Source organism: Meles meles, chromosome 7 (assembly GCF_922984935.1).
Source record: "Meles meles chromosome 7, mMelMel3.1 paternal haplotype, whole genome shotgun sequence".
Taxonomy (NCBI): domain Eukaryota; kingdom Metazoa; phylum Chordata; class Mammalia; order Carnivora; family Mustelidae; genus Meles; species Meles meles.
Window position 1 is genome coordinate 55,023,098 of NC_060072.1, and position 27,632 is coordinate 55,050,729.

General features: G+C 40.9%; 1 protein-coding gene across 2 annotated transcripts; it reads right to left on the minus strand.

The window, feature by feature from the left end:
* Positions 1-1,995: 1,995 nt before the first annotated feature.
* On the minus strand, positions 1,996-27,632 carry YBX3 (Y-box binding protein 3). 2 transcript variants are annotated; one of them, XM_046012955.1, is made up of 10 exons: positions 27,094-27,632; positions 22,843-22,906; positions 21,765-21,798; positions 19,253-19,342; positions 16,431-16,553; positions 12,429-12,632; positions 7,044-7,141; positions 5,225-5,396; positions 4,241-4,340; positions 1,996-2,566 (listed from the first exon to the last, which is right to left on the minus strand). In XM_046012955.1, exons 1-9 carry the CDS (start codon positions 27,353-27,355, stop codon positions 4,275-4,277), a joined length of 1,113 nt encoding a protein of 370 aa, XP_045868911.1. In that variant the 5' UTR covers positions 27,356-27,632; the 3' UTR covers positions 1,996-2,566; positions 4,241-4,274. The 2 variants fall into 2 exon arrangements, with proteins under 2 accessions (XP_045868911.1, XP_045868912.1); XM_046012956.1 differs by lacking the exon at positions 12,429-12,632 and having other exon boundaries at positions 27,094-27,629.

Genomic DNA, 27,632 nt, shown 5'->3' on the forward strand with positions numbered 1-27,632 from the left:
CATCACTCTTGGCAAATAGTTGGCATGCAAATATATCGAGTTGCGTAGGGGTTCTCTGCGGAGGCTGTTCCATCGCCTGTGCTACTGTGCGATCACGGATGACAGGATGACAGCCTTCTAGTTATCTCCGCTTGGTTCCCACCCACCCAGCCTCTGTATCTTGATAAAGCAATACTTAAGTCCCTGATCCTTTGTCGTAAAAAGAAACAAAAACACAAAAACAAAAAACAAAACCAACTTATTTCAGGCCCATCCTCACGTCACATCCAATTCATATTCTTTCATTGGTACCTACAGTGTTTGAGGGTTGTACTTATACCCACTCCCAAAGGGTTTTTTCCCCCCAACTCTTTGCATGCATCGTGACATTGTTTTTTTCTCTAGAAATAGAGTAACAGTAAACCTGGAAACAGATGGATAGAATTTAGAGGTAATGATGTTTAACTGTGAAATAGTGTTTATAATTTTAATTTTTAAAAGGGTCTCGATATCCAGAAAGAGGGCTGACACAATAACTGAAATGTTGTGCAGCCAGTACAAATGAGGGGAGGACTCTACCTATGCTTGATAATGAATAACAGTAAGGATAATCAGATGGGCTAAAAATGTCACTGCCAAGTGTATATTGTTAGGACACTTAAAAAGTATCTGAAAGACACAACAAAATTGTTTAAAATGAGCAGGAAGGGGTGGGGGACAGTTAGAACACCAGCTGGGCAGTAAACTCACCCATAGGATTCTAGAAACAGATCTAATGTTTGTTGTAAGAATAACAATTAAAACCCCTTCCCCTTCCCTGAAGTGCATCAGTTTGCCAAACACACACACACACACACACACACACACACCCATAAACATAAAAGATCTGAAATAGACTGAAAAAAAAAAAAACAGAAAACAACAACAACAAAAAAAACAGACTTTCTGGTTGCCTTGAGGGAATGAGAACTAAGATGACACTTCTTCTTAAAATACTTTATACCTTTGAGTATTTTTGCCTTGTGCAAAAAACCAAATTTGGGTTTTTTTTTTAACTTGCAAGGCAATACAAGGTTCTTGAACAATCCACTTTCCCTTGCTTGCCATTTCTTAAACAGGCCAAGCAAGCACATTCCCTCCCTGCAGTCTTTGCATCTTTTCTCCCTGCCTGGAACGTTCTTCTCTTAATAGCTTTCCCATCTCATGAATCCATTTATAGATTCTGTTATCATGTAGAGACTGTCCCCCCATTTAAAATAAATAAACCTCCTACAATTATGACAATCTTTATCCCTCTACTGTGTTTTCTTCTATCATATCTATATTAAATTTCACATTTGTTTACATGTTCATTTATTCTCAGTATTTGCTTACTAAAATGTAAGCTCAGTGGGACTAGAGTCTTTTGTTGGTTTGTTCCCACCTCGTCACCAGAATAATGCTTGGCACAAACCTAAGGCTCAACATGTACCTGATTTAAAGGATAAATAAATGTGAAAGGTGCAGTATATCTGAGAACCAACCACATAGCATTGACACATACTGTAACATTTCTCAATTCGAGGGCATCACCTTTGCTGGGGGAAGAAATTCCTAGCGAGGAAGGGCCCCCCCCCTTCCTCTTTTCTGAAAGATGTAAACATACAACATGTAAACGTACAACATGGCAGTTGGTGTTGAAAACCTCAGGCTGGACATTGAAGAAGGTCAGAACTCCAAACTCCTTCCTTATATAAAGAAAACTGTTCATCTGAATCCCATCATGTCATATCCACAAAGATTATGCAAGAGCAAGGGAATGAAGCATGCCTATTGCCGAACTCAGACAAGAACGTGTTCTTTTCCAGCTGTACTTTCCAAGAGGAATCCCATGGTCTCAAGCTCGTATGCCTCCATTTATCAAACAGCATTCATGCACCTTTACGTTTGGTTCTGAGTTTACTATTATGTGATTTATGTAGTGTGAAAAGACAAAACAAATGCTAAGATAGGAAAAGCATGCTCCAGTCATACACCTTTTTCCTTTCAAGGGTAAAAATTTTATTTTTGAGGAACTTCATACTGCACATTTTTAAAGAGTCACATAAGAAAGCAAAAATGTTATCCTCCCCTCATCCTAGAAATAAATAAAAAGGGCATAAAATTTCTTTTTAAATCACGACACTTGGAAGTTTAGCACCAGCATCCAAAATGAACAAAAAAGGAAAAAAAAGCCTTTACTATATATTTCAGATTCCTTTGGTTGGGGTTCTCCCCACGTGGTATTAATATTTCTTCTTTCAATTCATATTACCAAAACAGTAAAAACCAGGAAAAAAATATAAACCTAGTGGTTGCTGAAACTGGGGAGGTTGCTCTCTTGTCGTTTGTGCAGGCATTCCTGGGACCTCAGCCTGCTAGAAAAATTGGCTGACGTTTTCCTTTTGTAGTTGTTTGTTTCATAAAGAATAATAGTAAACATTCTAATGTCCACATCTTGGTTATTAGTCTTCCACATTATTGCTTGGATGTTTCTTTGGTGTTGGTTAAAGTCATGTTCTGCTTTCTGCTTTACTTTTTTTTAATGGTCATTAATTCTTTAGGTCACCTGGAAAAAAATTAAAACCAAGAGTGACAAAATGACCAAAAGTTGAAGAATAAAAAGGCGAAATGTAATTCAAAAAACAGTGTTTCAGAAGCTCTAAACGGAATCTATCCTTGCATTTATAAATTTGTAAAGTATACATTTAATAAAAATTTTTATAAACCAGAACATACAATACATGGTAGTAATAATTTTATAAAATTATTTAAGAAAAAATTACCATCATGAAGCCTTTTCAAATAAATGATACTACAGTATCACCAATTCTTCATAATCATTTTAGTGGCTGCACAGTATTTCCTAACATGAATATACCCCCCAAACTAAGCCCTTTCCCAAGGTTAGGTTACAGGTAGTAGAAATATTTGTTTCCCTATATTTTGGATTATTTCCTTAGAAGACCTAGAAATAATGTTACTAAGTAGAAGTATGAAGCCAAATGATGGAAACACAGTTCTAAGTCAGTTAATGCAAGCAAATTTAAATAGGAACTTTAATTCTGATACACTGTCCACAAAACCCAGAGATAAAATACAACATACCCAGCATAACAAATGTTTACCTGACACAAGGTTACGAGTTTAACAATCTCTTTTAACTAAAAACTAAGTCTTTATTTAATGAAAAGGGCAACAACCAAGAAATACTCAGAAATTTAAGTCCCAGGAGTTACCAGGTAAAAAACCCAAAATGAGAACTACTATCATGGCTTCCAAATTCCTTTAAGAGTGGTTTCACAGGGACGCCTGGGTGGCTCAGTTGGTTAAGCAGCTGCCTTCGGCTCAGGTCATGATCCCAGCACCCTGGGTTCGAGTCCCACATCGGGCTCCTTGCTCCGCGGGGAGCCTGCTTCTCCCTCTGCCACTCTGTCTGCCTGTGCTCGCTCTTTCTCTCTCTCTCTCTCTCTCTCTCTGACAAATAAATAAATAAAATCTTTAAAAAAAAAAAAAAAAAAGAGTGGCTTCATAATTGGGTCAGTCTTTCCAGTTATATTTCTCACTACATAAAGTTTCCAGGGTCTTCACCAGGAAAACAGGAAAGCAGAACACATCGATAAAGACGCAAGGTGACCTTCACCCAGAGGTTGGCTTTACCACACCCAGTTCAAGCCCTTCCTTCATACCTGTTCTCTCTTAAATCTCGACAGAACTGTAGTGAGTAAGTCTAGCTGGCACCCTGTTTTATCAGCAGCAGACACTGCCCAGGTAGAGGATAAACAAACCACTTGGTAGCATCCAGCAAATGCGTAGGAGACCCTGCACTGAGTACAGAAACCCCCTGGCCCTGGCCCTCACACAGTCTACTGCATGGCCTCAAAATTCTGTTGGTTATCAAAGGGAAGAAAAAAAACACTCTACGTTTATTCTGCAGATCAATCTCATTCAAACTGGCCAGTAGGTGTCACAAAGGTAAAACTTCCAAAGTTTTCTTAAGAGGTATAAGTATTAAAAACTGTCCAAAAAAAAAAAAAAAAAATATATATATATATATATATATATATATATATATACTCTCACTAACTGTCAGAATGTTAACACCCCCAGGGGTCTAGCAAATTAAGGTCAAATCCCATATTTAACCATGACAATTCCTCTTCTCCAGAACTCTCAAGGAGACGCAAGGTGGGCCCAGAGGAGCCACAGAGCCCGTCCAGGCCAGAAGCCTGGGGGATCCTACCTGGTGATGGTGAAGGTGCTTGGGGAGCCTGGTGTCACTCAGCACTGCTCTGCTCGGTGGCTGGAGCGGGGTTCTCAGGCGGCGCTTCGCCTGCCTTGGTCTCAAACATGAAACAAAACCACAGGTCAGGAATGAATCGGTCCACATGACAATTGGACAATTTGTCCAATGACAAAGTTTAAGACTAAAAGGTCTCAAAAGTTAGCATCTTGCTGCTTATGAGGGTAAATCACCATGCAAAATTAACTATTCTTAAGTAGAATCAAAAACCGATACCACAGAAGGAAGGCCCATATAGGACAACAGAGCAGCACCACCACTGTCCACAACAAAAAGTCCCTGATACCCAACTGTTTTCAATCCGTGCTTAGAGAGGTTCCTCTCTAAATGCTGTCCTTTGTTCAGAGAGTCCTAAACATGTCAATTCTGAATCTCCATTAGTATGCATAATTCTTTCAGAGAATATTAATTAAACAAATTCAAATGTTTTGTTTGTGTTATGTACACGCCACTCTCTCTCCATAACATATATTATATAGATATAGGTCTTACACAAAATATTATATATTAAAAATTGGGGCGCCTGGGTGGCTCAGGGGGTTAAGCCTCTGCCTTCGGCTCAGGTCATGATCTCAGGGTCCTGGGATCGAGCCCCACATCGGGCTCTCTGCTCAGCAGGGAGCCTGCTTCCCTCTCTCTCTGCCTGCCTCTCTGCCTCCTTGTGATCTCTCTCTCTCTCTGTCAAATAAATAAATAAAATCTTTAAAAATATATATATTATATATTAAAAATACATTATCATCTATACGAAATATAGAGTGCTGGATATAAAATTCCTATAAATGTTATTAGAAATGACGTTTTATAAAAAATGCTAACCATCAGTTACCAGGTTCTAAAACCACAGTCAGGCTGGAAGACTACATAGGACCTGACATGATTAAGGATGATCCGGCACCACCTCTTCCGGCTGTCTCAATCTACCTCTTTGCCATCTTGGGAAGGAGCATTAGGAGGACGGGGGCGACGCCGGTAGTTGTACGGGCGTCGGTATCCACGGCGAACAGATGGCTGGTTTGGCCCATTGGCTGCTTGTTGGTTCTCCTTGTCTTCAGCCTCGCCAACAGCTGGGGCAGGTCGGGGCCGAGGAGGGCCTCTAGAGCAGAGAACACAAAAGGAAAAGAGCATAGGTACAAAGGATAGGGGGCCTCGAGTACAATCTTTATTTTTTAAGATTAAATTAAGATTAAGTCAACGAATCAGTATTTATTGCAAGAATTACACACAGGCTAATGCAGCAAACAGAATCGAGATTTCTGTGAAAAAAAAAAAACAAACCTGTTTTTTTCACTATTTTCCCTTTTCCTCTGAATATCGATTTGTAGTGACCAAAGCTACACTGGACATACACCAGGATCCTACCAGGCACTGGCCAGGCCCCGAGGACAGGAAGATTTATAAAGAAAAGTGGTGTCTGGTATCTGCCCTCCTTGAACACTTTAGTGGAGGCTACAGGATTACACATGGGGGAAAACTCATATGACCATGTGCCAGAGCCTGGGCTGGATGATTTGGTGTTAAATATTTCATTTCAATGCCAATTATGGAAACTGGATTTATGGTGAGAATATCAAGAGTAGTGTAGAGAGGGCACGTATTTGGTTGAACCCTAAGGAATGCTGCTTTTTATAGGTCGACAAAGGCCAAATGTAATTTTCGCAAGATCACACACAGCCAGGGATCAACAGAGCTGGAGCCGACATTACCACTGTCTCCTTTCTGTTCTCCTTAAGACATCTCCATGAAGTCTCTTATTTTTGAAAGTCCTTAGTAATTAATCACTAGGAGTGATTATGTCTAAAACTGGAATGAATCTTGCGAGGAAAAAGGACACACAGTGGTACAAATCCTATCCCAAAATGACAGACTTACTCTCCTTTCAATAAACCCATATTGCCAAACCTCAAGGTGTCAATGTCAATCAGGAGTGAAGGTCCACTTTTTTCACTCACATCAAGGACCAGGAGAAGAACAGGAAGGCTTCTGATATAAAGAGCTTTACAAGGATCTTAAGGAGTCTAGCCCAACTTAGTCTTCACAAGGGATAAAGCACAAACAACCTACTCCTTCACTAATATGAACATCACTGGTAGTAACAATGTTTCATGCTTACTGAGGGCTTACTATATACCAGGTACCATTATCTTAGATTCACTGATACTTTTAAAAATTGTAAAATATTCTTAAATCTCCATCTTAAGAGACCTGGTATAAGTCTGAAGTGTCCAGGAAATTCAAAAGGAGACACAGGTCCTAATTGCCAGCAAGATGGGAATTTAAACACAATCTGATCTGTAGTCTGACTTAATACCTACACTGCCTTGGTTATCCGAATTCAACATCCCAAATACTTTCCTGGCACTCACTCCTTCCTCCATTTGTAGCTCTACCAGTAATCACCCATCAATTAATTTACTGCTTATTTCATTAAATATAATAAAAAAATTAAGTATTAATTCATACCATATGAAAGTTAACAAATACACTTGATCTTAGCCAAAAGGCCAAGAAGCGATGAAGGTTAACAAATACAAATAATATTTGGTACAGAAACACCTAAATACTTCGTTAGGTTGGGGGGAAATGTCCCACGGCCATCTGAAAGCTTATTGCAGAGTTCCCCAAAACTTAGGTTGCAGCTACTTCTTCTAAATACATAAGAGATCCATAAAACAGACCCACAACACTCATCCACTGTACTCACAAGTGCTTTAACTGGTCGTTAATGAAAAACGTCACATACCTCCGGTATCTTGGGCGGTAAGTTGGATTTCGATGAACCGGTCCCTGAAGCTGTGCCCCCTCTGGGACTCCCTCCTTCATCTCTCCAATCTCACCAGCCTACAAGAAGGCAGTGAGAACTGAAAATCAATGTCATACTACCAGATATAAGAGACATAGACCCACAGTTAAGTCAGAATCTTTTTAAGTAAAAAGATGCTTCATTATAAAGCCAAGAACCATCAACTTTAACAGTGAACTGTTTACTGATTTAGATCTTCATGAATGATAGCAAAGAAAAGCTTTCCACTAGAACAGTCCTTTGCCTATCACAGATCACCTTATTTTATAATACTAACTTAACATTTTGAAGTATCCCATTCATCTCTTACCAAAAAAAAACCCTACATTATAAAAGGAAATACAATGATACACCACATTTGACCTATGAGAATCTTTTCCATTTTTCAATTCAGACCCACTGATTACATGAACAGGGTATTCCTTCAACCATTCATGGTTTCTACATTCGAAGGTTTTCCCACACCTCTTAACTACACCTTCACCTCTAATTTCCTCCTTTCGTCTCTTTGTGTTATTTAAGTATACCCTTTAAAAAGTAATAAAATTACACTTTCTTGATGATAAATTTATTTTAGGTTGGGGGTATAAAATTTATTTACTGTAGAACTTCCAGAGAAAGGAATGATTAGACACTAATGACAAAACCCAAAAGACATCTCTGGAATTCTTTATAATACAGTCACATCTCAACTTTCTTTTCCTCCACACTAACAACCCTTTCTGCTCCATATTTCACTAAGAAAGAGAAACAGTCAGCAAAGAATTTCCACATTCTTTCATTCTCCAATCTGCCCACATACCTGCATTTACCGTAATTTTCTCCTCTCTCCTAACCCTTGGGTGACTGGTCCATGCTCAGGTCCAAAGCCAACTCCTCTCTTACCTCGAACACTCTGACTTGTTATCCCCTCCTCCCCTTCACTGTATAATTTTCCCTCTTCTCTACACCCTCATTTTATCCAGGCACACAAAACAGGCTGAAAATAGCACCCATACTTGGCAATGCTTAAAAAAATAATCACAAACTTACAGAAAAGTTGGAAGGACAGAACCTAATCCTCAGAACCCATTCAAGCTTCACCAGTTGTTCCAGTAATGTCCTTGAAAGCAAAAAAGACCCACGCAGAACATGCAATGAATTTAGCTGTCTCTTTGCCTGGAACAGTTCTTCCATTTTTACTTGGTTTTCATGACCTTGACACTTCTAAAGATTACAGGCCAGTTATTTTATTCAATATGGGGCTGTTTGGTGTTTCCTCATGATTTAGCTTGTGCATCTTTGGCAGAGAAGCCATAGAAGTCATACAGCATTCTTCTCACTGCATCCTGCTGGATGCCATATGGTTTCAATTTGTACCGTTACTGACAATGTTCACTTTCAGAAGTAGTTAAGGTCGTATCTGCCAAGGCTACTTTGCGGTAAATTTACTCTTTCTCTCTTTGTCCTTAATGAGGATTTGGAGAAGTACTTTCAAAGTCTGTAAGTATTTCCCTCCTCATCAAATCCTCAATATATTCATTTACGTATTTATATCTGTATAGGCTCATGGTTTTCTATTTTATTCAATGAGTTATATCTGTTACTATCATTACTGGCCAATGGGAAGCCTTTCAAGCTGGCTCATGTCCCTCTGACATGTCTCCAACATTCTTTGAGTACTTTCTTGCTTTTTGGCACAACAAGATGTTCCGGGCTCACATTGTACTTTCTCTGGCCCAGCTCTGAAATCAGCCATTTCTCCAAGAGAGCTTCTTTTTATTGGAGCATGGTATTTAGAAATGAAAAAACAGGGACCAGGTACGCTCAGTGTTATTAAGGAGTCTCTGTTTTCAGGCCGTCTCTGTAGACAGAAACAGGAGACACACACATGGTAATATATACCGATACACACACAGTATGAGCTGCACACCTATATGTGTGTGGGGGGGTGTGAATGTAAAGCACATTTGACTCGACCTTCTATAATGGCTTTGGGAGTAAGTTGTTGGGGAGGGAAGGGTTAGGGAGGCCAGGAAAGAATTCACTAAATGTCAAAACAAAAAGCAAATGAAACCTTGCTGTGATCCCATATCCTCCTCCAACTACTGCCCCACTTGAGTTCCTCTACAGACACACACATAAAAGAAAACCATTAACGCTACCGCCACAGAAACCTCAAGGGAGAATCTAATACCTTTTCTTCCTCAGCCACTGCACTCTTCGATTCATTCTAACCAGACTTTTGCTCTTACCAGACCACTAACCTCCAAGTTACCAAACCCAGTAATCAATTCTCAGCCCAACTTCCTATGCTTAACAGCATTTAACACAGTATTTCCTCCTCGAAGTATGTTCTCCCTATGTGGTTCTTCTTCATCTTCCTCGTCTTGCACTGTCAGTGTGCCCCAGGACTCCGTCCAAGGATCAATTTTCAACCAACACTCATTTGATAGTTAATACCATCCCAGGCCAGGCCTTTTAATAAGTCCTTATGACTCTGAAGTTCCACCTAGTCCCCCCACACCCCTGGACTCCCTTAGGTCTCTGTCCCTGCCGATCCCGGCCTTTCCCAGTACCTGACAGACTCATTCCCGCCCTTCATTTATGACCCCAAAGGCTTCGACAACCACCTAATCTAAAATGACACACGCCTTCCTAACTTAAGCCACGTTATCCCTCTTGACTGTGCTTTACTTTCCTGCCTACTTCACATCTCCAAGGAAAATTAATGTGGAGGAGGGATGGTAGGGGGAGATCTCTAGATGAATTCTACCTTTCCCCCAAAACTGATCTTTCTTCAGTTTTACTCTATTTGTTTAAATCAAAAGCCACAGGGGTATCCTTTACTCCTCACAACACACATTCACTCCATTATCAAATGCCATCACTTCTGGGTTTAAAACATTTTCTAAATCTGGCCACTCAGCACACCTCCACCACTACTAGCATTCCTATCCATGCCGTGACCAGCTCTGCACGGGGAGATTATAGCAGCCGGTCTCCCTACTTCCACTCCTGCCTCCTGTGGTCTAGCTTCCACAAATAGTCCCATGAGCTCTTAAATACGTGTCTTCCCTGTTTATATCCCTTTACTGGCTTTTTGTCACATCTAGAGCAGGTCAGCAGTCCTTACCAGTCTACCAGGCAGGCTGGATCTGCTCTAAACTACTACCCTAATCTCACCTCCCACCCCTTGCAGCTTCCCTCACAGCTGTCCTAACCACACAAGCCTCCCTTTAGTGCTCTAAACAAGCCAAGCTGCTTCTCCCCCAGGAACTTTGATTCATAAAAAGCAGACAGAAGCAGCAATTAACATGTATGAAGGATTAGAATTTACTAGAATGGTAAGATGGGAAGAGCATCATCAGAAACTGAGTTTAAATCAAGCTCTACAACTTCTTGCCCACGCACCCGTAGGCAAAAGTTGCCAGTTTTTAAAAATACTCAAATCTCTTCATTTGTAACACCACCAGTAAAAAATATGGAAACTACTGCCAATTTTATAAAGCTATAGGGAAGACTGAATGAGCACTGATTTCAAACATCTGTCACGTGGTCAATGCCAAATAATTTATATGCCCTTTTCTCATACACTTCTTTTCTCAAAGACCACAAATAGCTGCTCTTTGCTCAGTGACTGGCTCTACTTAACTTCCAAGTGCAAATTAAATTAAAATCAAGCTAGAATATGATCTTTAAAAAGAAGTCATTTGGTCACTGATATATCATGCTATACATGTCCTTTGTACATAAGGGAAACACTATTGTCCTGTATATTATCATTTTTCCCCCGTTGTGTCCAATAAATTTCAGTATTTATGTCGTAGAAAATGTTTGCAAACACTTTTCTATCCACCTCAAGAATTTTAGCATCCTAGAGATCTCTCTACACTTTTAAGCCATTACACCATCAACCTGGAGGCAGCCTAGGTGTATGGAAGAGTTTTAGGGATTTTCATCTGATGCTGTTGATTGCCTAAGCAGATCTGCATTAGAAAGACTGTTAAGGAAAAGATGTTGAAGGAATCTAAGCACAGTCTTTATTTCATATATGGAATGGATGAGAGATTCAGCTCAAGTTAAAACAACTCTATGCAATTATCAGAATAAGCATACATTTCTCAAAATTAGTTTTCAGCCAGCTTGTGCAAATGCTGCTCCCCCTAGCACTGAAGAATCATTTTGTTCTGAACCTTCAATTCCTAAGATGAAATACGATTTATTTTAAAAACACAGAAAAAAGAACCAGCATGTTCTAAAAAAAAAATGACACATACGGACGTGCTAAATACTAAGAAAGATTATTTCAGGAAAGTACAACTAATGCCCTAAAAATAAATGGGTATTATAATCTCACTGACTCTTCCTGTTCTCATTTCCTAGAAGCCCTGAGTGCTGCCCTAAAGAAACCTACTATGCCTCATGGACCCAATCTCTCCATATATGCAAGTCTACTGGTTATTTTTAGCACATTCGTCAGGGACAGCTGTTAAAGAGTGGAAGGGAAATAACAAGAAGCAATGTAGAAAGAACACAGTCATGCGTGATGGGATAGAAGATGGGTAGCAAAGAACAGACTGAACAGAGTGTTCAGTCAAAACACTTAGTGGAAAAACAGAAAACAAAAAACAAGGACACGAAGAGGAAGACATTATAGTGAGTGATAGCAAAAATGATATCCTATCCCAAGTCTTCCAAATTTCCTGGGGACTGTGAAATTGGTACAAGTTTATTAATTATAGGTCAAGTTCACAATAGCTGTTATCAGTATTTTTCAGTAAAAAAGGAGAATCAATAACTAATCAACAATCTCCACATCTACATTAGGTTTTCTTAATCAATGCCATCTCACAATATTAGTATTTATTTAGAGATTTCATCTATCCTGAGGCAGTGCACTAAAATCTTTACCCTTGATTTAATCATCATAAATCCACGGAAGAGGTACCTTATTATCCCCCATTTAATGGATGAGGATTAAACTGGTTTTCTTGAAAGCTCACAGATTCACACAGCAGAGACAAGACTCCAATCCAGGTCTGCCGACTTCAGAGTTCAAGCTCTTAATGCATACCCATCTGTGTCTCTACTTTACACTGCACGCTATTCACCAGGGTGCCCAAGTACAGGCATGGCTCTCGTGGTTATGCTTGTGGTACCATTACTAGCATGGCTGCTCTGGAAACGTACACTAAAGGCCTTGCCCCAGCTTCTGCAGCATCAGGAAGCCACAAGCAAGGTTTGATTCCCGGCGGCTGATGTTGGAGGAGGAGGAGGAAGAGGAGGCAGAGGAAGGACGGAGGGGTGAGGACTGCTGAAGACAAGTCCCAGGTGCAATTTTACCTGCATTCTGTTGGGATGGGGAAAGACCCGTGAGCGACGGTCAAAGGTCTGTCCCACGTGGTAAGGCGGGAATCGCCTCCGGTACTGAGGGCGATACTGGGGGCGGCGCAGCTGACTCCGGGCCCCAGAGAACTGCCCGTCAGTGGCAGGGGGCTCAAATCCTTCACTGCTGCCGCTCCCTTCCTCCTCCTCCTCCCCAGCGTACTAGCAAGCAAAGAAACAGAGATTCAGAAGAAGTTTCGGCAAGGACAGAACCACAGAATACCACTTAGGATGAGTATCACCAAAAGAAAAAAAAAAAAAAATCCCCCCCAAAAGAATAATCCCTTCTATTACACAGGCAGAATGCATTTAACCCAGGTTATCATGGGATTACCGGGGATAAACAACACTGAGATCAAAGTAGGTCTGTGCAGATAAAATACCAAGCAGCAGAGAAGCAAGAGCAATCTATAATGAATTTAGCAGTTGTCTAATTAGAATTGGTGACTATCTGTTGATCAACCACCCCCCAAAAAAACAACTACAAGGTTGATACTAATTAGCTCTGCCAAATGAGTATTTCCCAAGATTTGCCATCCACTGGGGTGAAGTCAGGACAAAGCAAGAAGAAAAAAAATACTTTGTGGTATTCTCAATAGGTTTGTCCTAAGAGTCTAACCATCCCGCATCAGTTCTCAAAGTGTGCACAGGGTCTCGAAACCTTCCCAATTGGGAGACAGGCACTGAATTCGAACATTCTCGTAACACTACTAAGACACTATTTGCCTTTTCCCCTCTTCCTCTCTCATGGGTATGTGGAGGGGCGCCAAAAAGCTACAATGACATAAAACCTCTTAGCTGACTAAATGTAGAACGAGATACAAAAATCCAGCTGGCTTCTACCAAACCCAATATCAGAGATTTGCAAAAATATAAGCAACATCATGCTTCTTACTCAATTTAAAAAGTTTTCATTAAAAATGTTACTTATATTTATGTGTAATGAGTTTATTTTAAATCAATTAAATATCTTTTAAGTAGCTGCTCTAACTGCTAATATAATATTGATACATATAAACACACATAAACAGAAACTCTGGGATTGTCCATTAACATTTAAGCATATAAATGGGTCTAAAAACCAAAAAGTTTGAGAACCACTGACTTATGGCATGTTTCTCTTCATGTGTTTTGGAATAAAGTTTTAATTGTACTTTTATAATAGTAAATAACAGATATAGGCAGTTTCTAAATATAGGTCTTATTAAAAAAGGAAACTATTGACCTTATATTTTTTCTATCAAATACTAATGTTTTATATTAAAAAACAAACAGCCAAATACCCCTCAAAGAATTTACCTCAAATCTTTTAAAGGATAAAGATATGCAAATGCCAAAGGTAGTCAAGAGAAATTTAACTATAGTTTTCAAAAATGAATAAATTAAAAACTAACAAAATAATGACCCATTTCTTTAAGATTTAGAACCCTCCAGAACCACCACATGGGTAACTAAATTCCCAAAGAGAAGTCTCAACTATAGTCTAATTTCAGAAAAATCAAGCCATTCTACACTTCATAAAACCTGCATCAGACACAATGCCCAGCTATATAAAAACATACTAGCATAGAAAATATACACCAAAACAGTTAAGTGTGAGACTGCATAAATCATTATTTATTACAGCCAAATCTTTCATTAAGAGTTTTATAAAATAAGAATAATGGCACTGCCGTTGCCAAACATGCTCTTTCCAGCTAAGGAGAAAAGTCTTTCAAGAAAAATTTCTTGGGACGCCTGGTGGCTCAGTCGGTTCAGCGGCTGCCATCGGCTCAGGGCATGATCACCAGGTCCTGGGATAGAGCCTCACATCTGGCTCCTTGCTCAGCAGGGAGCCTGCTTCTCCCTCTGCCTGCCACTTCCCCCTGCTTGGGCTCTCTCTTTCTGACAAATAAATAAATAAAATCTTAAAAAAAAAAAAAAAAAAAGAAAACAAAAATTTCTCACTAAAAAGTTTTTCTACCATTTTTACTTCTGAATTAACCTACTAATCAAAATACAGTTGGCCCTTGAATAATGTGAAGGTTAGGGGTGCCAACCCCATGCAGTCAAAAGCCCCAAAACTTTTAACTTCCCCAAAACTTAACTAAAGGCCTATGGTTGCCTGGAAGCCTAATGATAACAGAGTCAACTAATACCCACTTTATATGGATATATATATGATATACTGTATTCTTACAGCAAAGTAAGAATAAGTAGTATTTTTAAGGAAATCATAAGGGAAATACATTTACATTACTGTACTGTATTCACCAAAAAAGTCTGCAGGTAAGTGGACCCACACAATTCAAACACGTGTTATCCAAGGGTCAACTGCCATCAAAACTAGAGTTCTGTGAATCTGATGAACATGACAAAGTTAACATGAGATAATAAATGTTATAGTAACTCTTCCTATCTCTACCCCTGCATAGGTTTTTACTAAAAATTGAATAGGATAAGCAAAATATGTGAAAGAAAATAACAGAACTAGGGAGGAGGATGGAGGCGATGGGTGGGTGAAACAGATGATGGGGATGGGATTAAGGGGGGCACTGGTCGGGTTTAGCACTGGGGGTGTATGAAGTGTTGAATAACTGTATTATACGCCTGAAACTTATGCAGCACTGTATGTTAACTAATTGGAATTTAAAAACTTAAAACAAACAAACAAACAAAAAAACTAGAGAACAGTAAAATAAAATTAAAAAAAAAAAGAAAAATACACACTCCGGCCACAGAAACAGAAAACTAAATAACAAGTGTCTGATAAAAACCAATTTGGGCAGGGTGTTAAGATGAGAGAATGAAGAGGGAAAGCATTAAGATAAGCAGAAAGATGTAAACCTACCAAAGCATGGGGACATTTTATTCTGGTGAGATTTTTCAAAAGCTTTTCTTGGATAATATACACAGCCACAATCTAGTGCTCACAAAGCATCTTCAGTTTTATTCTGTAGCGCCAATCCTATGTGATAATTCTTAAAACATCAAAAATGACTCAAATTTAATGGGATCCTCATGACTACAAATGAATGGGATTCTTTTTGAATGCCTTGAAAGTACTTTAAAAAGAGCCTTCTAAGGTAAGCTGCAGACAGACTTGGTTGTAAACCCTTTCACCTGGATTGGTACCAATCTAAAGAACTAAAAATCTGGAGAATTACTTACTGCTTCTTCACTTAAAAATAATGGGAGGGGCGCCTGGGTGGCTCAGTGGTTTGGGCCGCTGCCTTCGGCTCAGGACATGATCTCAGGGTCCTGGGATCGAGTCCCGCATCGGGCTCTCTGCTTGGCAGGGAGCCTGCTTCCCTCTCACTCTCTCTGCCTGCCTCTCTGCCTACTTGTGATCTCTCTCTGTCAAATAAATAAATAAAATCTTTAAAAAAAAATTAAAAAAAAATAATGGGGAAATGCTACACTAAATAAAATAGTTACTTGGTCAAAGCAAATTAGTATTTCTGTGGTCAGCAGAGTTTTTTTTGCCTATTCTCAAGCTATTCAGTCATTCTCCCTTGCCAACCAAACACTTATTTTCTTAGAGGTCAACAGTGCTAGGGCCAAGAGATGAACAAGAACAGGTTTATACAGGTTTATACCAATCATGGAAATCCCATTCCCCTTTGCCAGTAAATGCCACATGACTAGGTTCTGGGCAGATAAAAGAGCCAAAAAAAGAGAAAGCCCTTTTGACAACACTGGCACAGCTTATCTTAATTAAGCCTTCTTGTTTAAAGATAATTGTCTGTTACTTGCAGCCAAATTTGTACAAACTGATACAACTTCTGTATGGCAGGTATCCAAAAAGACCTTTGGCTATGGAAAAATGGTGGATATTAAAAATTTCCCACCCCAAAAAAAAAAAAAGAAAAATCATTTTGTGCCTCCAAGAGAAGATACATCTATCTGCTCCAAGGATGCACACTTAATTTTAGACATGAAAATTTTTTTCATCACCATTTAAGAAGAGAGACAACGTACATTACGGGGAGGTCCACGGCGCCTGCCATAGTAGCCACGTCTGTAACGGCGCCGATCAGCAGCATAACGGCTCCCTTCCACGGGAACTCCATCTGGTCCAGTCACATTGGCTGCTTCTGCACCCTGAGTAAGAAAATAAACAAAGATGGCCTCAAAATGAAAAGATGCTGAACACCGCCCCCCCCCCCACTCCCCCAAAAAACAGCCTGGGACAGTCAGAATGTTTAGGATTCGCAGAACATACTCACAATTCCTATCAGAACCTCAAAAAAATACACCCAGGTATTAAAATGGTGAGCAAGGTGCTTGGTGTATTGATTAGAATGTAGTTTCTTTGCTCACACAACCTCAACTTTTCCTTCCTGTTTGGTTATACTAAGTTCAAGACAGGATGTACCTCTTTAAGAACATAAACTGGTAAATATAATACGATTATAAAAGAAATAATGCCAGGCCAGGAAGAATGTTCCTCAAAGGAAAATAACTGACACATTATCTTCTTAGAATAATATTGAAAACGGATGCCTGGGTGGCTCAGTCAGTCAGTCAAGTGTCTGCCTTCGGCTCAGGCCATTATCCCAGAGTCCTGGGATTGAGCCCTGAGTGAAGAGTCTACTTCTTCCCCTCTCTCTGCCCCTCCCCCTGCCTCCTGCTCTCTCTCTCTTTCTCTCTCTGTCTCAAATAAATATTTCATTTAAAAAGGAAAAAAAGAAAAATGTTGAAACCTGTATGATTCTAAGAGGCACTAGGAGAATAGCTATTCATGGGCTCAGATGGCTCTGTCCAGCACAGAGTGTTTGAGAGGGAAACTTCTCCCATCTTGGCAGCAACAGAAAAGAGTCCTTGATTTAGCAAGACATAGTTTTCCACAAATGTAGTGCCACTTTAGCCCTCCTTATTATCCTTGAGACAGACTTAACATTCTCCTTCTCAAATGGACAGATAAAATAATGCTTCAAAAACATAAAAAATTCAGACAAGAGATTCAAACAGTCTATTTCACACTCTACATCAATTTGTAAAACCTCACGTTCTGAAAACATACAAGGTAAAAATAACCTGGCAACACACAGTTTTAAGTGTTCAGTGGGTTAACAGAAATCACTACAGGTCAGCATTTGCTGGTGGATGACTTGAAACTCTAGATTTGCAAGACAGCCTAAGGATCACACTGGTAAAGAAATCATTTAAATTTCTCTATTAAATGCAGTAACTTTTGCTCTTTTAGCAAAACAGTTTGAGAGCTGTTAAGAATGTGGACCACAAAATGATGTGCATGTAAGTGGAAAGAGCACCTGCACAGTACTTCACTAGTCATTCTCTCAGTTTCTAATTCAGCTGTCACATGCTACCATGGCAGTTATACCACATATGGTTTTAAAATGTTTTCTGATTCTACATTATTTTACTGATATCTGTAATAGACTGCTGATTAAAAACAAAGCATAAAGGACATTACTAATACTGGAACAAATATGTAACAGTATAAAAAAAGTTCTGTAGATATATTTCAAGATGAACCATTAACTTTTCGTATGGTTCCTGATCTGACCAAAGCTGTTATGCAGTCTACCGAGATGCTTCTGGCTTTCCAAAATCCATGCCAAAGAGAAAACAGAGTGATTATGTTAAATTTGAATCTTTTGGGGGGTGCCTGAGTGGCTCAGTTGGTCAAGAGTCTGACTCTTGATTTGGACTCAGGACACGCTTTCAGGGTTATGAGACCGAGCCCCGCGATGGGCTCCAAACTCAGTGGGGAGTCTCTGCTTGAGATTCCTTCCCTCCCCCTCCCTGTCCTGCCCCCAGCCCCAGGTGTGTGCATGTACAATACACGCTCTTTCTCTCAAATAAACAAAGAAATCTTTTTTAAAAATTTGAATCTTCTTGGGGTGCTGGGGTGGCTCAGCCACTTAAGTGTCTGCCTTTGGCTCAGGTCATGATCTGATCCCAGGGTCCTAGATCGAACTCCGTATCGGGCTCCCTGCTCAGTGAGGAGTCTGCTTCTCCCTATCCCTCTGTGTGTGCACATGTACACTCTCTCAAATAAATAAATCTTTAAAATAATTTTTTGAATCTTCTTTTATTGAGGTTAAAGCATTCTTTAATGTGTATTATTTGTGCAGAAGTGCTTATAAATCAGAGCATGGAAGTTTTATACTTATAAAAATCTTTCTCCCCAAAGCAACTTTTATCTATTTTGAATACTATGAAAGTTATGAGTACCTGGTTCTGCTGGTAAAGCATGCAACTCTTGATCTTGGGGTTGTCAGTTTGAGCCCATGTTGGGTACAGAGATTAAAGTTAAATTTTAATCTATACTTGAATATATATTTGGTAGCAAAACAAAATATTTCCTTTACATTTTGAAAAATTAGCTTCTCCCTCCATAACTGAACAGGGTTCATCATTTATTAAATGAGAAATTAAAATGCCCTTTTATAACAAGTCAAGGAACATTTATAATGATATTCAATAATCAAAAATGTTCTACTTAGGAGCACCTGGGTGGCTCAGTGGGTTAAACCCCTGCCTTCAGCTCAGGTCATGATCTCAGGGTCCTGGGACGGAGCCCTGCATTGGGCTCTCTGCTCAGCAGGGAGCCTGCATCCCAACCCCCCTTCTCTCTGCCTGCCTCTGCCTACTTGTGATTTCTGTCTGTCAAATAAATAAAATCTTTAAAAAAATTTTTTTCTACTTAAAAGTCACTTCTTCCTGTCAAAAATCCAAAGGAATGTTAATTCAAAAGGAGCTGAGGCACCATTTATTATGCAAGAAAAGCACAGGCCTGCACACTCTGATACCCAGCCACAATATTTTCTCACCTTCTCTCCTTCAACCACATCAAACTCTACAGTCTCTCCATCGCCTACACTGCGCAGATATTTCCGTGGGTTATTCTTCTTGATGGCAGTCTGTCAAGAGAACAGAAAATTCTAAATGAAGTATACATCAATACTGGCCACAGATTTCATCTTTCAAGTTTACTGTGTGTATTATTAATTACTTTTTAAAAATTATTCTCCCACTAACCTGGACCTCCAAAACAAACAAAAACCATCATAAAACTATGTTCCATGTTATTTTCTGGATTCATGCTATCTTCTGAAATTTTTCTTGATAGATGGATTAAACAGTGTTTAGTTACCACAACTTCTGTTACAAGCCGATCATGATACTGGATACTATTAGTTCCCTCAAACTATTAAGCATCTAAGATTCAGACTGAACATCCATCAGTGGTTGGGCGGGAAAATGCCGTGATGAAATCTTACATATTTCAGTAGAGAGGTTTCTACAGACAAGAAAATCTGCTAACTTCAAGAGGAACTGTAAAACATATGAAAAGAGGAGGGATGATGAAGAATAGAAAAAAGGAATTTAAAAATGCCAGAGGGATCATTTTCTGACGGAATACACAAAATTACCTCAAGAATGAAACATTACTGATCATCATAATCTGGCCTCTTCCCCAACCCCCCCACCCCTACTTTGATGGATAAGAAAACACAAGCCTGGTTAGTGACTTAGCAGAAGACCTAAAGATACAGCCTGATGGGGAAAGTATAGGGGGAGTGAATGGTAGAAATGCATATCCCTGTACTGTATGATATTTATTCAATATTTTCCCCATCACACCATTCATCTCTCACTCATCCCTACACACACATTCCCTGATGATGCATTAAAAGGTTCATGAAGCTATTATGCTGCAGGAGACACCTGCCTATGAAAAGGCCTCCCTTTCTCCCTATCTCAGGTCAGTGGAACGGAGAGAACAATTCTGCAATGAATTTCCATTTCTTTAGCTGGTATCTCTAAATAGTTAAAGGGGCTCCGAGTTTCTGTGGAACTAGGTCAACCTTATTTTATAAAGCGATTAGGCATGTGTAATCCAGCCCTTCCCTTACTCGAGTGGGAGGGAGGTGGGAAAAAAATGAGCCAATAGGGCAGAGACCTCACCCACAGAGGAAGAAAGGCAGCTCAGGACAGGATACAAGCACCCACAGTTAGAACATTCAGCCATTCCAAAAACAGCCCCTCCCTGCCGGCTCCTTCCCTTTTTCCTGTTAAACTGGGCAGGTCTCAACACATCGAGGTGACTCACACACAACCTCATGGGGGCTGGAATCAGGTCATATGCTTGCAGGCTAGTGATGCTGGCCACCAGTACAGAAACTTGGGAGGTCCTTTTACTACAGCAGTCACCAGACACAAAAGAGTTCTTTACCCAAAAAGTCTATTTATTAGCTTCTAGGTATTAAAAGCAACACTTTCAGTCTGTTACGACTTCAAAAGTCACTGTATCTCAACAACAAAAATCCATTCACCTTATCTAGGTACGACTGATATATATCCAGTCAAGCAGAAATGTAAACAAGAGAAACCACAACTAGAGAGCTTAATCTTAGATATCCCCAGCTCCCGTCACCACACCCACCTCAAAGCCACCGACAACACCAAACAGAAGGAAACAAAAACAGAAAACCAGCCGCTTGACAGCCCTGCAGGTCAATGTGCTGGTACTTGGCTCTATACCTTCCTGTTACATGCTAAGAGCTCCCACATCTTTGAGACAAGTCACTGAAAAATTAAATATATAAAAAGAACAAGGGGAGGCATATCTTCTTTGAACCAACATCGTAAAACAAGTCCAGGATACACGATGAAATAAATAGCATCCCAGGCCAGGAATGTAAAGAGAGACAAAGATACCAGTAGCAGAGAAGCCTGCAGTTCCCATATTTTACCCGTTTTCTACATTTCCTTCGAATCCAAGGGAATGTGGACCTTTTGACCTGGAGATGTGCTAACCATGCCTCATTTTAACAGGACTGAGGACTATCCTGGGAATTGGGGAGTTTCCTCATGTCTTGGATACACACATTCTAACCATCTGCTTTGCTGTGCTTTATCTACCTCAAGTAGAGTTCCTCCGGTAGAAGGGCTTTAACCAAGACCCACCCAGGCAAAAGCCAAATCAGTTCCAGCCAAACACTGAGGAACCACAAAGTCAGCAAAATAAGATGCTAACACGGAAACAAACTTTTGTTAAGGCCTCAAAGGCTTTAAAATTAGAAACTGGTCTTAACTTATTATTACTCCATTTGAATATTACTGCAAACATAAAAACTAAAAAACAGTTAATATCATGGGATAGAAGAGTTTATCTGCCAATCTTAAAAATGTGGAAATGAGCTCCCTCAAAAAAAATAAAAGCACAGTAAAGAGTTTAGAGTAATAGTTTATAGGACTTCATTTTGGAAAAAAGACAAGGACAGATCACAGATACCCCTCTCCTCACACAGCAAATGTAACATTTATTATTCCTCTTACCTGATGTACAAATACATCTTCTTTGGTGTCATTTCTGTTGGGAGACAAAAAAGTTCACAAACAAAAGTACTAGATATATGGAAATACTTAAAAGAACAGATGGTTTTATGGGGTTAGATTCCAAGACTTCAAAAAGACAACATAAATTCTTGTTTAATCTCTCAACTCAACTCAGATGCTTGGAATCAGTCCTTGTGAAAAACTTTCAAACCTGCAAGATACCTGTCTTACTCCTCCATATTACCAGAGTGCTTAGATCCAAATGTGCAGATTCTATAGAAACATCCCTTCCCTCTCATCTCGTCCTAAATCACGTGGAATGTAATCAGAGCCTGCGATTTCCCTCCCAGTAAAGCAAAGTAAGACAGTTAAAAGGACAGGGCACAGCTGTGAACTAGGCTCTCCTTACACTGAAACCTAAAACAGCACCCCCCCATCCCTCCTGCCCTAACTCACGCCCCACCCCACCAAATCAGATAAGGAAGAAATTAAGGAATTTTTTAAGGGTGGGGACAAAGGGGGCAAAGAAAAATAACAATATCATGTAAAATATCCCCATACTCCCAACAGCCTACAGTTATGTTCTTGTTTTTATGTGGTTAGAAGCTACCATCACTTAAAGAAAACACTACACTTTCTACACAGGACTTGGGCCAGACCTGAGTTACAGATCCAGCTCAATTACTCACTAGTTGTGTGACCTTAGGAAAGTTGCTTAACCAGTCTAAGACTCCATTTCTCCATCTGTGAAGTTATGGATATGGTCCCAAGTATCCTAAATCCCTTCCTGTTTCTCATTTATCTCCCTCACCCTTTTTCTTTTAGTGACTGAATTTTATAAAATGTTACTTATCAGTATTCTGGAAATGTATTTTAATTAATATTCAATACCAGTATCTTAGAAATGAGAATGTTGACAGTACTTACAAATCTTAAAACTTACTCCAGGTATCAGTTAAAAACAAAACAAAACAAACTTACATATAAGCCTTTTTAAAACTATGGTAAAGATTTATAAACTCCTGGTGCCATAAAGTAAGCACGCATTTAAAACATATATGGAGATATACACACATACCGATTTATAAATCCATATCCATTTCTGACGTTGAACCATTTGACAGTGCCAAGGACTTTGGTGGCTAAAATAAGATTAAGTAGATAAATTAGTATCTGACCTACAAAGAGATAAAGCTCATATCACTAAGGTCTTGATAGCATTATATAAAGCCTAAACATACCTGAGGAAACCATTAAAGGCTTAAATCTAAAATATATTTGGAAAAGAAAACGGAGCAAGGGAAGCTATCAAAGGAAAACACTTTTCAGAAGACTAAACCTCTCTTCCTTGTTAAACTTTACAGTAAAGCCATAAAATAGTGGTCATAAGTCTACACAATTCTGTAGTAATTAAAACTGGGAAACATTATTTAAGGAAAAAACAAACAAAAAATACTCTTTAGGATCCAAGTTTTAATGCTGAAAAAAAAATTTTTTTTAAAGATTCTTATTTACTTATTTGACAGAGAGATCACAAGTAGACAGAGAAGCAGCCAGAGGGAGAGGGAGGAAGCAGGCTCCCCGCAGAGCAGAGAGCCCAACGCAGGTGCTTGATCCCAGAACCCTGAGATCATGACCCAAGCCGAAGGCAGAGGCTTTAACCCACTGAGCCACCCAGGCGCCCCAATGCTCAAAAAATTTTCTAAGTGCAAAAGAAGGTCACAATGAAAGAGAAGGTAGACGGATAAACAAGGTTAAGTAAGTACCAATGACCCCAACACAGCACTTTCACATTTTGACATATAAAGCTTTGACATATAAAGCAAACTTGAGTAAGTGAATCTGGTAGCTCCTACAAAGCTACTGTTTTGTAGCTAATCTACAAAGATATAAAGTATCTTGTGTAGTTGCCAGAGGAGTCAAGAGTAATAATAGAATCGATGCTGTCTCAATCCCAGTCTGTACTCACCACCCGGAGACATGATGTAACAGGCCTTTCCAAACCATAGTGATGAATTTGGGCTTCTGTTTCATTGTTTACCCTACTCTCTGCAGTTGGTGAGAGTCAAACTCAGCATTTTTTACAAAATCCCCCTCTTTAACCTGATTGCCTCCACTTTCCATCATGAGGACAACTTCTGTACAACACCAGACTTCAACAGAATTCAAGAGAATCTAAACAAATACTATGGTCATATAACTTGCCCTTCAGAGATTCATCTGTCAGCCATCAAGCACAATTCGAGAAGACTCCTTTGAATCAACTGTGAATGCTAAATTCAGAATGTCTAGGAAACGCCTACGTTCAGGAAATACACAGAGCAGTTATCAAGACTCAATGAAACAGGAAATATGACAATAAGAGTATGGTAAAAAAAAAAAAAAAAAAAAGTTTAGTAGAGAATGAAAGTAACAACAATCCACGCTGCCTCTGTATGAGATACAAAGTTGATAATTTCCAAGGATAAACAATAAGGATTCAGTTTTTAAATTCAAGACTAAAATAGTAATTAGAGCTTGCTTTGTTGTGGGCAAATGCTGTCCACAGTTTTGCTATACTGATATGCCTAAAGAAATATGTTAGCTCTCTTTGTAAAAAAAAAAAAAAAAAAGAAAGAAAGAAGAAAAAAAGAAAGGAAAAAAACTCATTATGCCTCCAAAGTCATTCAGCCCACCACTGACAAGCAATCTTCAGCTCTATGTCCAAGTAACAAAGATCTCTCCAATGCAGAGATTGAACCACTGTAATCTTCAGTTTTAGGCCATTCTAATTAGAGCAACAGGTCAAAGAAAAAAAAAACATGTATTAGATCTAACTGTACACAGAAGAGGCTCATTTTTTTTTTAAATATTTTATTTATTTGACAGAGAGAAATCACAACTAGGCAGAGAGGCAGGCAGAGAGAGAGAGGAGGAAGCAGGCTCCCTGGGGAGCAGAAAGCCCGATGCGGGGCTCGATCCCAGGACCCTGAGATCATGACCTGAGCGGAAGGCAGAGGCTTTAACCCACTGAGCCACCCAGGCGCCCCAGAAGAGGCTCATTTTTGATAAATCATATGCTTTTAAGTTACACATCATTTCAAATAATAGGCTTTTTGTGCCTCCTTTCATTTGCCCAAAAATTAATGACCTGGAAAAATATGAAGACAAGAACTGTTTGATTCATTTTCGTATTTGATGTCTAGCACTGTCAAAGGAATGATCTTGATTAGAAAGGCAATATTACTGGGAAAAAAGATGAAATTTTCCAATCTAACTTCAATCCAGGCTGAAGGCCATTTTTACTACTCAAAGTAGTTTTTTAAAATGTCCTAATTCCACAAATATTCCCAACATCATGGGATCCAACATCCATGCACACCTCTTGCTTTATAATCATAAACTCACTTCACATACCCAAAGAGGGAAGGCAGGGAGAGGGGCATGCATGTACAGAGGAAGACCATATGGCTTCCAGGATATTTATTAGGAGAGTTTTCTTTCACTCAGGTAAACTACTTTCTCTGGCCTATGGCTGGCTATCCACTGAAGTTAAAGACTGTATGTAGGAACTAGAATGAGAGAATCCAAAACCAGGATTCCATTTCAGTCAGCACTGTGCCTGGCACATTTTAGGCACCCATGTGTTTGCCTGGCAAAGGAGAGGAGATGGCAGAACACACTGGACAGGGACAAACAGTGTCGAAATGTCACGCGGAAGGCTGTTCTTCATTTTAAGAGTTGAAGTTACAGTGGAAACATGAAAGACCTCCAGAATGATCACCTGGGATGTGGTAGAGGCTTAACAGCAGTTGGTGGTTAAGAAAAATTAATTAATTTATCTGTTCCTTTCATCTTTAAAGAGATCTGCTTCTGTCTGAAATCCAGCAGTTTAGTTTAGATCCTAAAGGATGCAAGGATCAAGTGAAAACCTGCAAACATTCCTGTGTACTAAAACAAGTTATGAATATTAAGAATATACCTTAACACTTCTTTGGATAACCCCAAGGTTGTCTCTCTCAGACACTGTGCATGGAAATGTTCCAAGAAACACTTGTTGGAAACAATATCTCAATACAACACTGACTAGACTGGAGTAACTTTCAGTCCAGCAAAACTAGGGTAATTTTGTTTCTTAACCTACACAGGTTACATTTAACATGTACCCCCAGTAACTGAGTAAAAGCCCTGGAAGAACAAGTAAAGGGGCGGGGAGTAGGGCATGGTACTGTATTACTCTTTCTTCACCTTAGTCCTTCAATTTTCTTCCTAAGAAATTGGGTAGGCAAGACTCAGAGATCAAACATGCCCCACCCCAAATACTGGAAATTGCTCTGAAGCATCCTACACCATCTCCTAACTTTCCTGTTTAAAAAAAGAGAGTGAATGACATAAGCACACACCCTTCAGTTTATTCACCACCCACCTGCTTAAAGCCTTGCACTGGGAGTTCGTTCAGCCTCCAGAAGGCTGAATAAGCGACAAAATCAACAATGACCGCACAAACCCTTTCCACTGCTCTGCCCCACCAACCCGAACGTCTCATCTTTCCATCTGTTTTGCTAAGTTACAAGTCCCTAGATAAGGATATTCTGAACAAACGTCATACCCACCCTATCGACTTAGTTTTTTCAGCTGCTGCCCCAAGCGCATTCCCACAGTCCGGGGAGAAGAAAACGCGTAAGCGACTGGCAAACAAGGAATGGTTCTTTGCAGCAGCGGGCAGAGGGAGGACGTGGGACCAAGACCCAAGTTTCCCGGAGAGGATTGCAACACCTCCGAGCCGGCATGTGGCCGCCAGAAGCATGGCGTCTTTCCCATGCCCATGTGGGAAGGGCATCCGGGACAGACACCTGAGCCTTCTCACCAAGAAGCCTCTCCACCTTGCCCTCCCTGTGCCCCTCTCCCCCAATTTTCCCCGAGGTAAATCCTCACCTCACCCAGATCCCAAGCAAGGGCTCCACAGTCCCCGTCCCACGTGTCTGTCCCTCCCCTACATCCACATCCATCCCTACCCTCCCAGACCGTCCCTCCTTTCCTCTCTGGACCGAGGTATTCATCACTGCGGGAATGTCTGACAGTGCCCGCGCCTAGGTGACAAAAGTGAAGCCCCCAACCTGCTGGCCCGGGACGGGAGAGGCGCGCACGGGGCACACAGGAGCGCAGGGCGCCGCGCGCTCACCCGGGAGCCTCTGCAGGGCGGGCGGGCTGCGGCCACCGGCGCCCAGGACCCCGACTGTCACTCTGCCCCTCCGCTGGCAAATGCAGCCGGGAGCTGCCCGCACGTGCGCAGCCGCCCGCGGCCGCCGGCCCCACTCGGAGAGCCCCCACCCTCCGCGGCCTGACTCACCGAGAACTTTTTTCTCCGCGTCTTCGCCGCCGGCGGGGGCTGAAGAGGCGGGGGCCGCGGTGCCCGTGGCTGCGGGGACCGCGTCCCCACCGGGGTTTCCTGCGACGAGGGCGGCGGGCGCTGGGGCCGCGGCCTGGGACGCGCCGCTGCCCACCGGGCTCTTGGGCGCGGGGTCCTGGGGAGCCGCGGCGGCCGCCTCCGCCGGAGCCTGCGGGAGGGTGGTGGTGCTGGTGGTGGTGGTGGCCTCGCCCGCCTCGCTCATGCCGCCTCCTCTGCTCTCACTCGGGCACCTCGGTGGCGGTTGGTCGGCGGTTAGCGCGGCTGGTGGTCGCGGCGGCCGGGGCTCGCTCTCGGGGAGGCCGGTGCGGATCTCGCGGCGCAGGCGGCGGCGGCCGAGGTGGGGTCTCGCGGCGGAGGCGGCTCGAGCTCTCGGGCTGCGCGCTCGCTCTTGGGCTCCTCGCTCGATCTTACTGCCCCAAAAATGGCCCCGCACAAGTTTTTCTAGGCGGCGCGCCGGCCCGGGAGGGAAGGGCGGGCGA